Raw genomic sequence first — 12,619 nt, 5'->3', positions numbered from 1 at the left:
TAACAAAAAGTATCTAGCTGACCCAGCACAGGAAAAGATTCTCATTCCTATGTTAGTAAGGGATGACTGATCATGTAACCCCATTTTTGGCTTCAACACCCATCAGCTGTGAAGTCTACTCCAAATTTATATAAAAACAAACACTAATTACAGCTTTCTGGTTTTTACCTACATGTGGTAGTCCAAACTGCACATACCACTCATCTTATTTCCATATACGACAACTTCACTGTGCAAAGATCTCTCTTCTTTTACAAACAAACTACAGTTACTGCCCTAATAACTCTCCAGTTTGACACTCAGTTTAAAATAGCCACTAGAAGTGGCTATATTTAGAGAACAATCTGGTATTGGTATAAAGCCACTCAAGCACATAAGCACATTTTTTTCCTGGCCAGGAAAGAAATCCCTCTGCAAAACGTCTAGTAAAAATTAAAATGTAAAGCAATGACTATATAGGAACTAGAAAAGATTCATTCATTTGAATTCCTCCTGCCTGTTAGTGAACTTCAACTAAGTTTCTAAAAAGCACAACTTAGATTAGCACTGCCTAGCTATATGCATGCATATTTAAAGTGTTAAAGGTCACACTACTTGAAATGCTATAAAAAACATCTTAAAATGAAGCATTCCTATAGCTACATGTCAGTTTTCAAGGCTGTCTATGAAAATGTTAATAGCTGACTGTAACTACTGTGAATCTCAATATTAAGCTGCAGATGCAGACATTAAAAAACCAGTATATTGACATGGACTAGAAAACACACTTTATTCTATATAGCGTGAGAATTTATAATTGCTTTTGCCCGGAATATTATCATGTCTCTAAGGCCTGCCTCTAAGGGAAGAAAATATCGAATATATCCAGTTTTCTTTTAAAAAATTATTGCTGCTATATTTGCTACACTTTTAAAATTCAGATACCGGGATGGTTGCATTTGCAGTTTGCTTTTGGGTATGTCTGTGTCCTCTAGAACTCAAGGCAGACTTTACTTTCCTTAACTCAGGAATCTACACAATCAAAAAGTAGTTTACACTATGGAAAACCATATCCAAATTTGTTCACAGCTATGAGAGTAAACTAAGCTGTAGCTTAAAGCCAGAGCAGAAATAAAAGTTCCTCATTTTCTTGCATTCTGTATTGAGTATATTTTCTGAACTGAACTGTTAAGTATGACACCAAACTGTCAGGCTCTATAATTATTTACTATAGAGTAGAGGCAAAATAGGAAAACAATGGCATTACTCCAGTTCCGCTACAGATTCTCACTGTTGTTCTACTGTAACCATACAGGACAAAATTGACTATCACCTGACACTTGGGTACACAAATATGATTCTCCTGTGATAACAAATATCTCAGGAAGATTGTGAAGCATGAAGAAATGTGTCATCATGTACCTGGTCTGCTGGCTCCAGCTCCTACATAGAGCTTGTAAATGTTTGTGGTTGTTTGCTGTAAATGTTTGTGAGTGTTTGCCACAAGTGTTTACATGTCTAAGGCAGCAAATACACTTAGCAGTACACCAGGCATCTGGCACTCAGGGGAAGGAGAGAAGAAGGGATTTGCTAGGAGCAGACAACAGCATAAATACTGATAATGAACTGCAGGTCAGCTTGAGGATACATGGCTTGGGAGAATTTAGGACTCTATTTCCCAAACAGATGCAAGGGAGACAGCACAGACATCTACATCTGTTTCATCACTTGCCTGAGTCTAGTCTGATGAGCTGAGAACAACTCAGAGTCAATATCCATTCATTCATCTGCCTCCCTCCTGACTCCAGTAAACAGTGATGCCAATTTCTGTCAACTCTCTCATATGGCCTAAAATGAACTCAACTCACTTTGGCCAAACAGCTGCAAAACTGTGGTCTCAGTCGAGGAGGTTCATGTGCAGAATGATGTGCCAAGAGTGATTAGATGGAGCACAACTATTTTGCTAAAAAACTTCTTCAGGATAACAACCGTGTCTAAAACAGAACACATCAAAGACAAGCTTTCAAATGGAAATTACTTAAAAAGTAGGAAATTATGAAGAACAGATCCTGTCACAAAATGCATCAGAGTCCTGTACACTTTAACCTATCTGCTTCCCATGAAATTCTGCAGCCATGAGCATTAGAAACATTAGCTACATGCAAATCAAGCCCCAAAGATACCAGTAAGTAGGAAGTTCTCCATATCCTGCTTACAACTAAGAGATCATCTAATGGGATCTACAACAAACTCATTTCTCCTCTTGCATGAGGGTGCAGAGATACATACATATAAATGGATCAGGCATCTACACATAACATGTGACTGTTCTGTTTAATTCTTAACTTTAAAAGGAACCAGAAATTCTTTTATTCTTTTACTGTGCGTGAAGATATCTCTGAAAGACCACTGCAAGTAGGGCTTTTTTAACTTTCAGTCAAAAATATGAAGATATCACAGAATAGCTGGGGTTGGAAGACACCTTCAGAAATCACCTGTTCTTACCCTGCTCCGTCAGGGCCACCTACAGCCAGTTGCTGAGGACCATGTCCAGACAACTCTTTAATATCTCCAGGGACAGACACTCCACAGCCTCCCAGCCACCCTCACAGTGAAAAAGTGTTTCCTGATGTTCAGAGGGAACCTTCTGTGCTTCAGTGTGTGCCCACTGCCTCTGCTCCTGTCACTGGGTACCACTGCAAAGAGCCTGGCTCTGTCCCCTTTGCACTCTCCCTTCAGGTACTTCTGTTTATTTATAATATAAACTTCCCCCTCAAGCCTTCTTTTCTCCAGGCTGAACAGTCCCAGCTCTTGCAGACTTTTCTCATAGGAGAGATCCTCCACTCCATCATCTTCATGGTCCTTCATTGGGGCCTCTCCAGTATGTTCATGTCACTGTTGTACTGGGAAGGCTGGAATTGGACAAGGCCAGAACTGGATAGAACTCCAGACAGGGCTTCAACAGTGCTGAACAGAGAGGAAGGGTCATTCTTGAGCTGCTGGCAACACTGCTAATTCAGCCCAGAACACCATTAGCTGCCCTTGCCACAATGGCACATTGCTGGCTCATGTCCAACCTGGTGCCCACCAAGGCCCCCAGGGCCTTTTCTGCCAAGCTGTTTCAAACTAGGCCACAATATAAAAACATGGAATGTTCTCCCGAAAGACCCTCCAGTGCTCACAAGTCTTGTAGTATCCATAAAGATTTTAACTCAGAAGTGACTTTGCCTTACAGGTACCTATAAGTTTGGTTGGATTCTTACAGCCAGACACCAGCCTCATCATCTAGCCCTGGAATGAAGAGACAGACATTAAAGTGGTGTTTGCTGCATTCCACAGTTCTCTAACCCAGAGAAAGCAGTCATTCCACCTGCTGACTGCAGCCTTCTTCAAGGGCCTTCTAAAGTTGTACACATGATAATTTGTGAAAAGAAACTATGTTACAGGCTGGAAAAAACACTGTTTAGCAAATGTGAAAGAGGGCTGTGAAAGAAGACACATTTTCATTGCCAGATCTACAAATGAATTAGGAAGTACATGGGACAATTAAGGCTCCCCATCTATGTATCAGCTGAGGATTTCTAGTGCAAGCAGAAAGTGCTTGGTGGAACACTTAGAATTTTATTGAAGTGTTTACAGAGTAAATCTAAATTTTGTTTAGTGCATTAGAACATGATCTTTAATGTTATTATTAGAGAACAGGGAAATCTTCTGCTTACTCATAGATCAGGTATGATTGTCTGGCTTCTTTGCCTTCCAGGCATAACATTTTGCCACAAATGCATTAGCATTTCCCTAGGCACCACTGTCATGCAGAAGCCTGCTCCAGCCTTTTTGAACCATGAGGGATAGACAAGGCAACAGTCTTACAGTATTGATCAATTGTCAGTGATATAACATCCAAAAAATAAGAGAATCTGAAAGACGGAGAATTATTTCCTTCAATAAATTTGCATCTCACTATGATTTTGTATACAACAGCTGTAACCTTCCATTTCTGTAGCTCTTTATGTATTTTTAATACCAAACACGGTTTGTGGGCCAGGAACTTTGAAGAAAATTGTCAAGTCACAACAGTGCCTCTTTAAACTTTTTAATGGTTTGCTAATTGAAAACTGTGAAGACTCTGTTTCCTAAAACACTTTGACTAATGTTTCCAACGGAGATCTAATTACCATGATTCATGATTATTTTCATACTAGACTCACAAGGTTTTCAGAACAGAGTAAAATGTTAGTTAACATGTAGCTCATACTTTATCAGAGAATATATCTATTTAAAACAGCATTCAAAGTACACCAACACAATTACTCACACTCTTAGAGTAGTCTCAAATACTGATCTTGAGCCACATTTGGCAAAGGAAAATGTGTTGGAGGAACAGCCATACAGTGTAGAAGACACTCTCTTAAGCAAAGAGCACTACATTGTTATGTTAAATTGTAGGAATGTTTGGCTTGATTATTATGTGAAGAAGGACTACAATAATCACACTTTAACCTCTGCCTGTCTAGAGGCGCACACAGAAGGATGGGACAAAACATGCTTACTCTTTTCAATGGGAGCAATAAAATTCTTCAAATGATATAAAGCATTCTAAGCAATCAAAGCATTATATAAAATTACATGGATGACTATGGCCTTTTATCTGGCCTTCGGTAGCATAACTGCTAAAAAGTATTATTAAGACAGTAAAAACTCAAACATTAAAGGAAAATCTCTCTATTTTTTAAAAGTATATTTTCTTGAGATGTAACCACAGAAGATTTGACCCTCTTTTCTAAGCTTTAAGTTTAGTCAAGTAATTACAGCTTTGCTTGTACTGCTCTTTGCACACAGTGGCTGGGGATGAAATGTCTCAGAAGGTAATGTAATGGGAGAACTCAAAAAAAGGGAACAAACCAACTAGTTGTAACTGGTCTGGACTTACTTTTTCAACAAACTTCCAATGCTTCTACTTGATAGCATCCTATATAACAAGAATATTAGGGCATTTTCAGGCTGATTCTATTAAAATTTTGAAGTCTGTACCATGTGCAAGGTGAACAAGTCTTCTTTACTAGTAGAAATGCTTCTAGAGTGTCTGTGATCATCCTTTCAGCACAAGTGCAAGCTTACCTTACCTCACTGCAGATCTTGACTCACGTTGGATCTTGACCAAAATTTATAGCGAAAATACCTTTCCTTCCCTCCAAAAAATGAACTGGCAAATGATTGGCTTTCCTCTTCATTTTTCAAGATGATTACACATATAGTGTAATAGGTGCAACAACCATGAAGTACTGCCTGACAGCGTTTTACTAATAAAAAGAAATCATGCCATGCCTGCATCCTGAAATTCCTGAAAGAAACCTAACTTCAGCTCATTTGCATCTTTCATTCTTTTTCAGAAAGCAATTCAAAAATATTTCTAGCAGTTTTCAGCAAGTGATTTGTATGATTGTACTGGAATTTTGGCAAACTTCAACCACACCTCCAAGGTCAGGGGTTGCATGCAAGTGATTTTTTGACTGAGGTGATTTCACCTCCATCACATCTCCCAAATACTCTTTTTCCCTCCTACAGCTTTTGATTTTTTTTTTTTTAATAGAAGTGGCAAATTATCTATTTTCAGGTTTTTCATTCAACACAAAGTCCAGCCTATTGTCAGAAGTGCAAGGTATATTCAGTAAACATGAATTTTCTCAGAGTCATCCTCCCTCTCTTGTGGCCAAATTCCATGGCTCAGTGTAAAACACTCTACAGCAGTTGTTGACTCTGTAAGCACTGAATCAGTAACAGCTGTATGTGAAAATAATCTTACGAGAACGTTACTATCCTGTGGAGAGGAGGAATGCTTTGAAACTCATCTCTTGTGCAGTGACTCACTGATAACAATTTAGGCTTTATTTGTTCCCCAGCTGCAAATGGAAAGGCCAGACTTATCACAAGTGTCATCATGCCTAGGCAACTGCTGGTGAAGCCCTTGATGGACATAAAGTGCTCTTGGGCATCTTATTTTTGCACAAGATCTGCCTCTGAAGGTGGGGAAAAAAGATGCTAATAACTGTAATGTGGGCATAGCTCAATAAAAATGCTATTACCCAGAAGCCTAGGATGGAAGTTATACCCGGGCAAGCAAAATGTCAGATTTCATACTGGGATCAGCAAGACAAGGGGTAGGCTGGAGCAAGATGGAATGCTACTCACACATGGTACTACTGTTAAACTGCCAGTGACAGACTGAACAGGAAAACAACGCAAAAATATGAGTTGCTAACACAAGAGTGGTGGCTAAGTAGCCAAAGTCAAGTGCACGAGAAATGGCACCAGAAGTAAAGGAAAATGAGAAGAACATGAGATTCTAAGCATAAAAGAAGTGTGTGAGTCAGTCTTTCTTTCCCCGCTCCTCAGGAAGGAAAGTTGTCACTCCAAATTCAATTACTTTGGCCAGGAATACCAACATTTTAATTATCAGAGCAAGGCAAAACAGACCATGTGGCAATCTAAGGGCTTCTACCCTCCATCAGACAGTTCTTGGTGCAGAGATACCCCAGCTACAGGTTTGGAAAACCCAAACCAATATGCTCCCATGGCAGGGTGAATTTATCAGCTGAGATCTTGCCAGCAAACAAGCACTGTGGTATGCCAGCCTGGTTCTGCTGCAGCTAGGTACAAGCTGGTGCAAGTCTCCTTGATTCGCAAGTATACAGTGATCTCACAACAAACATGTGAGACCACTTGTCTCATCTCAAGAATTGTACAAAGCCAGCAATGTTACAACTTTTTTTACATTTTCAAATTATGTATTTCCAATGTACAGGAAAGTACTGTAGATAGATGGAAAGAAAACTAAGTTCAAATGTGCTAATTTATTTGCCAGTAGGTTTGTGATGGAGCACTACGTGTTTGCTGTGCCACAAAACGTAGGATCACCAATTATCACCTGCTTCATTACTCTGCATATTACAATCACATGATGTGACATTCAAGATCAGAGAGCTCAGATCAAAAGAGGTCAGTTTTAAGTCATATGGCACAGCTGTAAATACAAGCTATTTAAATGGTATGCAGACAATGTTTAGATTTGAGATTCCTTATGCTGCTGCTCTCACGCCTGACTTATCTGATGGCCTGCAATAGCTGTCCTGTCTCTTGAAATTATTTTCCATATACTTTTAAGTGTAGCTATGTGATAAATATGTTTCAAAAGACACACTTCAGTTTCCTGAAACTGTTATTAGAAGATGTTGCTTGCTCACCAGCTTTCCATAAATTGTTATCTGATAGATGCCAGTTTGGAGTGTATCACAGGAACAGTGTCTTTGAATAATGTGGCAAGAATAGGCATATGCTTCAAGGATAAGAAAATAAGGCCATATTTGTATGTAATATAGTCACTCTTCTGAGTGAAATCTCTCTTTCCATTCAAAATACTGCAGAAACAGAAAACATTATTAAAACCCCTGAAATGTGTGCTATTAAAATATACCCTTGGCAACATGAGATACGAAGTAATACACATTTCCAGAATTTTAGAAGGAAGGCAACACACACAAAAATATGCATTTGAAGCTGTCTATTACCCTATGAGAGCGAAGTGCATACAGCTGTATCAACTACCAGTTATACCTTTAGTATTTCAGTGCCACAAAACTCATTAGGCAATGCATAGACACATTTAACAATGATCACTTGCTTTTTGGAGCACATTGCTAATATAAACAATCTCTCTTCCCTATAGGTTGCTGTGGTAATGGACACAGTTTCTTATCTAGTGCCTAAATCCAGGCAAGCAGATGCAGCATAGCAAACTACATTAGGGCAGATGTAAGCTGACCGCCAAAACGCACATTATTTTTAGCACTATTAAACTGGTCTATGTTAGAGTGAAGGGCAATAGAAAACAAAACATACACACAGTTCACACAAGTCCTGTACAGATATTCTAAGCAAAAATGTAAACGTTGCCTAGAGTCACAGAAAAGACATGCCATAATTATTGTGTCTAATGAAATTTATCTGTAATAATGCTGTGAGCAGGATGTTCTTACAATCAGGTTATGGCCATCTCTGTGCCGGACATGGGTAAGCGGAATGCAAAAAGTGCCCAAACCTAACACTTCAGAATGGCTGCAATTGACCCAAGGCTGTGTTTCCTACTGCTGTTTTAAGTGGGTCTGCATGGTTTTATTTATTACTCTACTCAGGATTATTGCCTATTACACAGCATCTTCCTTTGTTTCAAGGACCATTTTGCATTTACAAAGTATGTCTGTCCTCTAAAATAATTGTGCAGTTTGGTTAAAAAAATCTCAAGATTATTTGATGAGTCTTACACTGCACCATTTGACAGTATGTATTAGAATTAACTGGTATCTCCCTTGCCACACATACGCTGCTGATAAAGAAGTAAATTCCTATGGAAATCAGCCACTATACATCTGCAAAGCTTTATGCCCCAAAATAACTGGACATGAACTCATGCTCTATACACCTGCAGGTGTTAGTAGAACCAACATGGTATTCAAACTTCTCAACTAGCAGTAGTACAGTACCAATGTGTACAGATGTGATTTCTAAATTTCCTATCCATTGCTGGGTCCAAGAGTTTGATCTTTGTCTTATATTCTGAATGTAAAAATAAATTATCTGTTCAGAGGCATCATGAATGCAAGAACATTTTTGGGGGCGTGCCTACACCTCTGAAATGAAAGTGGACCATTGTCCCCTTTATTTATGTCTAGGAGCAACTCACATAAAGCTTTCAGATCTTATCACTGGTAACATACAAATTCATCTGTTGCTCATTTCAGAAACCAGGATCATATTACAATGATCTTTTCCTGAGCAACAACTTTACTGTTTCTTGTGTAGCTGGTATCCTACGAACACATGAACCACAACATGTTGCATGGGGTTTCCCAGCTTACACTGAAAAGAGAACTGGCTCATTAAGGAACATGCTGCCTCAAGCCTGATGCTGTACTTACCCAGCCTGGGCCATGACCTCAGTTGGGTGTGCTTCTCAGCCATAACCAGGCTCACTAGAAATTTATATCCACAGCTTTTTCTGTATTTTACATTTTTCCTTGTATGGTGTTTGTCTGCTAAAATCATTATAGTTCTAAAAGGCAAACACTGAGCTAGCCAGTGACTGAAAAAGCCAACAGTTGAAAAAAGCACCTTGATATACTCAATGGTCTTATTCCAGAATTCAGTCATGTGAGAGAGCCTGAAGCTTACAGAGGGTTTCACTGAAGCAGAGGTTTTATGGGAGCACAGGTCTACTGGACAGATGCGTGAATTGTTTCTTGTGTGGCTGCTCTTACAAACTGCCACTTCACTAGGGCCTGATTTGCCAGTCTTGAGTAAAGCATTTAGGAGTGAAACAGCTATCCATTGTAGTATTGAGTATTTTCTTTTGATTTGCACTTGATTAAAATGGGTCCTAAAATACCAGTTACAGGTATCAAAACTTTAGCTAAAGGAATAAAAATATTTTCAATTATGAAAATTCTAAAATTAAACAAAAAAAAATCTTGTATGCTGGAACTACCAGAACGCTAATGAGAATCCAGAAACATTTAAAACAGCAGCTGAACCTTAGAAACATATTCATTTTAGTGTGACTGCATAGCTGTAAACAAAAGCAAAACTTATTCTCACATTCTCACTTATTCTGGCCCACCAGAAGATACTGGCTTCCTTGGCAAGTGGGCAAAATACTTTCAAGTATGGAGTGGAAATTCCTGGGCACAGTTTTAGTTATGTTTACATCACCTTGACAGTTTGGCACAAGACTACACTATTGAGAGATTTATAAAATGAAAGAACTTGCACTGCAAGTCAGATAATCCCTATAAAAGACCTGCTGAATGTAATTCTATACTACAAATAACATTTTAAAATAATAAAGCAACTTTGAAGCAATGCAAGGAGAAGTGGAACAATTCAGAGCTAAGCTGTCTCTCCCATTTTTGACTTCCCCTGTTGTCCCAGTAAATTACCACATATACATACGCTGACCAGCAAACACCAGGACACGGAGCTGCCAAAAGGAGCATGGTTTTAGGAGGCAAAAGAATGAAAGAGCATCTAAGGAAGACTAGTTTTGCACACCTGCTGTGTAGATTTGAATGAATTATTTTCAGCTAGATTTAGTTGTGATTCTTTGAATGTATTTCTGAAGAGACTACTATAATACCTTGTGTGCCAAATGTTTGCACAGAATGTCTTGCTACGATCAAATTACAGACTGCAGAAAAACTGTTCATAATGGAAATGCTGACAGAACTATGCCTATTACAAGAGCTGGCATACCACATATTCTACCAGAGTATTACAGTTCCATTATGTATCTCTGAAAATAAGATGTGCAATAACAGAAGCTGCGCAGCCACTGGTATGTTTATGTTTGTACAGAAAGATCAAACTACAGTAACAAAAATTGCATTCTGTGCACTGAAAAAAGCAGGCTGCTGCTGATCCAAACCTCTGGTTAAACATCCTTGTGTCTTGAAGCACTGTAGTGTGGATGTGCACAACATGATGCACACCCATTTCTACAGATATTGCTCCCAGCATCTCACAGTCCTTTGGAGCTGAATCAATACCACTACCACTACCCTGTAAATCACAAGGAGGAAGTAAGTGCTACTTTGCAGACAGATGGACTAAGAGGGCATGATATCAGGAGGCATAGCTGGGTTAGCAAAGATGGTTACTAAATTTCCACTAGCATCTTCAAAAATACATTAAAATCTTTGTATATTTAAATAAATAAATAAACTAAGAAATATATATCAAATAAATAAGAGGAAAATCAAGTATTTTAATTATGACATCCTTGCAGGCTTTTCTGAGTTAGCGTTTTTGTACATTCTCAAAGCCTACTAACTAATCTAAAAAGTAACAATGAAGGTGACTTCTTTTGCATAGATGATAACTGGGCACGAATCAGGAGGAAACAAAATCTTTTTCCTCAACTGAGTGACAAGCGGAATACAAAATTGGACCAGCCAGTTTTGAATGGAGCACTGATTAAGGGGTTCTGAGGGGGTATCTATCTCTTCATATCTGTACTCACCTCTTCATTATTCTTGGCACCTGTTTTAGTGCTTAAAAACTAAAACCACACAGTCCCTTTTTCTGTGTGAGTATAACTTTCACTTCATGAATGACAATTTGGTGAGCACATAATCAAAATTAAACTATTTCATTACCCAGTTACAACCATGCTGTGTATACTTTTGTTTAGTCTTTTGGTATGTTCATGTAGTTTCTCTCAAAAATTGGAGCCCACACTGAAAACTTACTGAGAAGTAGTTACAGTTGCAGGGAAACTCTGCGCAGTGACTGGATTTTGTCCTCTTTTCAGTAGCATTAAGTCTTGTAAGTCTAATACAACTTACTGAAAGAGTTGACTTTTTCTGTTGAACTGAAGGTACCATAAAATGGAGAAAAGTCTTAATTGAACATGTTGTAAAGATACTCTTGCCAAAGATTGCCTCTTGCCCTGGAAATGCATCTACTTTTGGAGTAGAACCCAAAATACATTTCGAAAAAAAATAATGCAGCTTAATAGGTATGTGGCAGCTGTGAGGGTTTTTTTAGAAAGATGGTTTGATAAAAGACACCTTTTCCCAACAGAAAGAGAAAGAACGGAGATTTCCGAGGCATCCTGCGGAAACCTGCGGAGATACCTGTGCCGGGGTTGTGCAGACGCCTCCCCGCAGGGTCTGCCCATCACCAGCTGTTAGGGGACTGCCACCCACACGGGAGGGCCGCGACGGCGGCTGTTCCCCGGGGAAGCCGAGCGGCGCCGCCCCGCCGGCAGCAGCGGCACCCCGAGATGCCGCCGCCCCGCCGCGGGGTCCGGCAGCGCCCGGAGCGGGGTCCCGCAGAGCCAGGGAGAAAGGTGAGCCCAGGGGGAGCTGCGCCCGGGGGCGGCAGCGCTCTCACCTTCCCCGTGCAGCGTCCAGGGCAGATGCGCGTAGTCCCACTGGTAGCCGCAGGCGCTGTCCTCGAAGGTGCACGACCCGGGGGAGAGCAAGGCCGCCCCGGCGAGCCGTAGAGCTGCAAGGACAAAGCGAGCCCCAGTCACGGCGCGCCCGGCCCGGGGGCCGCGGGCTGGGGGCTGGGGGCCGCCGCTGCCCCCGGAGCAGCGCCCGGGCGCGTCCCGGGCGGGCGGGAAGGTCTCCGCCGCCGCTTACCGTGCGCGGCGAGCAGGCAGAGCCGCAGCATCTTCCGCGCCGGGAGCCGGGCTGGCGGCGGGGCTGAGCCGCGGCCGCCCCGGGGCGCGGTGTGCGGCGGGGCTGAGCGCGGCCGCTCGGCACCCCGGTGGGGCGCGGGGAGGGCAGCGCGGCCGGGCAGGCGGGGGAGGGACGGGGAGGGCCCGCGGACACCGCGGGTGGGCGGCCCATCCCACTCCGTCGCGGAGTGGGGTCGGCCCCGGACGGTGGCCCGAGGCCGGAGTGGCTCAGGCTGGACTGCCCTCCAGAGTGGGCGTGCCGCCTCCTCTCCGGGCAACCTGCCGAAGTGTATCACCTCCCGCACGGCGAAAATGTGTTTTCTTATGTTTAAGTCGATTTTCCCGCTTTTCAGCTTGTGCTTTTCTGCCGTCACTGGGTGCCACTCGAAGAGCTTGGATCTGTCTGAT

General features: G+C 41.4%; 1 protein-coding gene across 3 annotated transcripts in view; it reads right to left on the bottom strand.

Annotated features, from left to right (window-relative positions):
• The window catches only part of MAMDC2 (MAM domain containing 2), a 58,018-nt gene extending 45,759 nt beyond the window's left edge, over positions 1-12,259 (bottom strand). For all 3 annotated transcript variants that reach the window (XM_039567606.1, XM_039567607.1, XM_039567608.1), the window contains exons 1-2: positions 12,174-12,259; positions 11,923-12,036 (exon numbers count right to left, since the gene is read on the bottom strand). In XM_039567606.1, coding sequence (XP_039423540.1) covers positions 11,923-12,036; positions 12,174-12,204 — 145 coding nt within the window. In that variant the 5' untranslated portion in view covers positions 12,205-12,259. The remainder of the gene's footprint in view (positions 1-11,922; positions 12,037-12,173) is intronic.
• Between the last annotated feature and the right edge of the window lie 360 nt (positions 12,260-12,619).

This window comes from Corvus cornix, chromosome Z, assembly GCF_000738735.6.
Source record: "Corvus cornix cornix isolate S_Up_H32 chromosome Z, ASM73873v5, whole genome shotgun sequence".
Taxonomy (NCBI): Eukaryota; Metazoa; Chordata; class Aves; order Passeriformes; family Corvidae; genus Corvus; species Corvus cornix.
The sequence above is the reverse complement of the archived record's forward strand: the minus strand, read 5'-3'. Positions and strand labels throughout refer to the sequence as shown.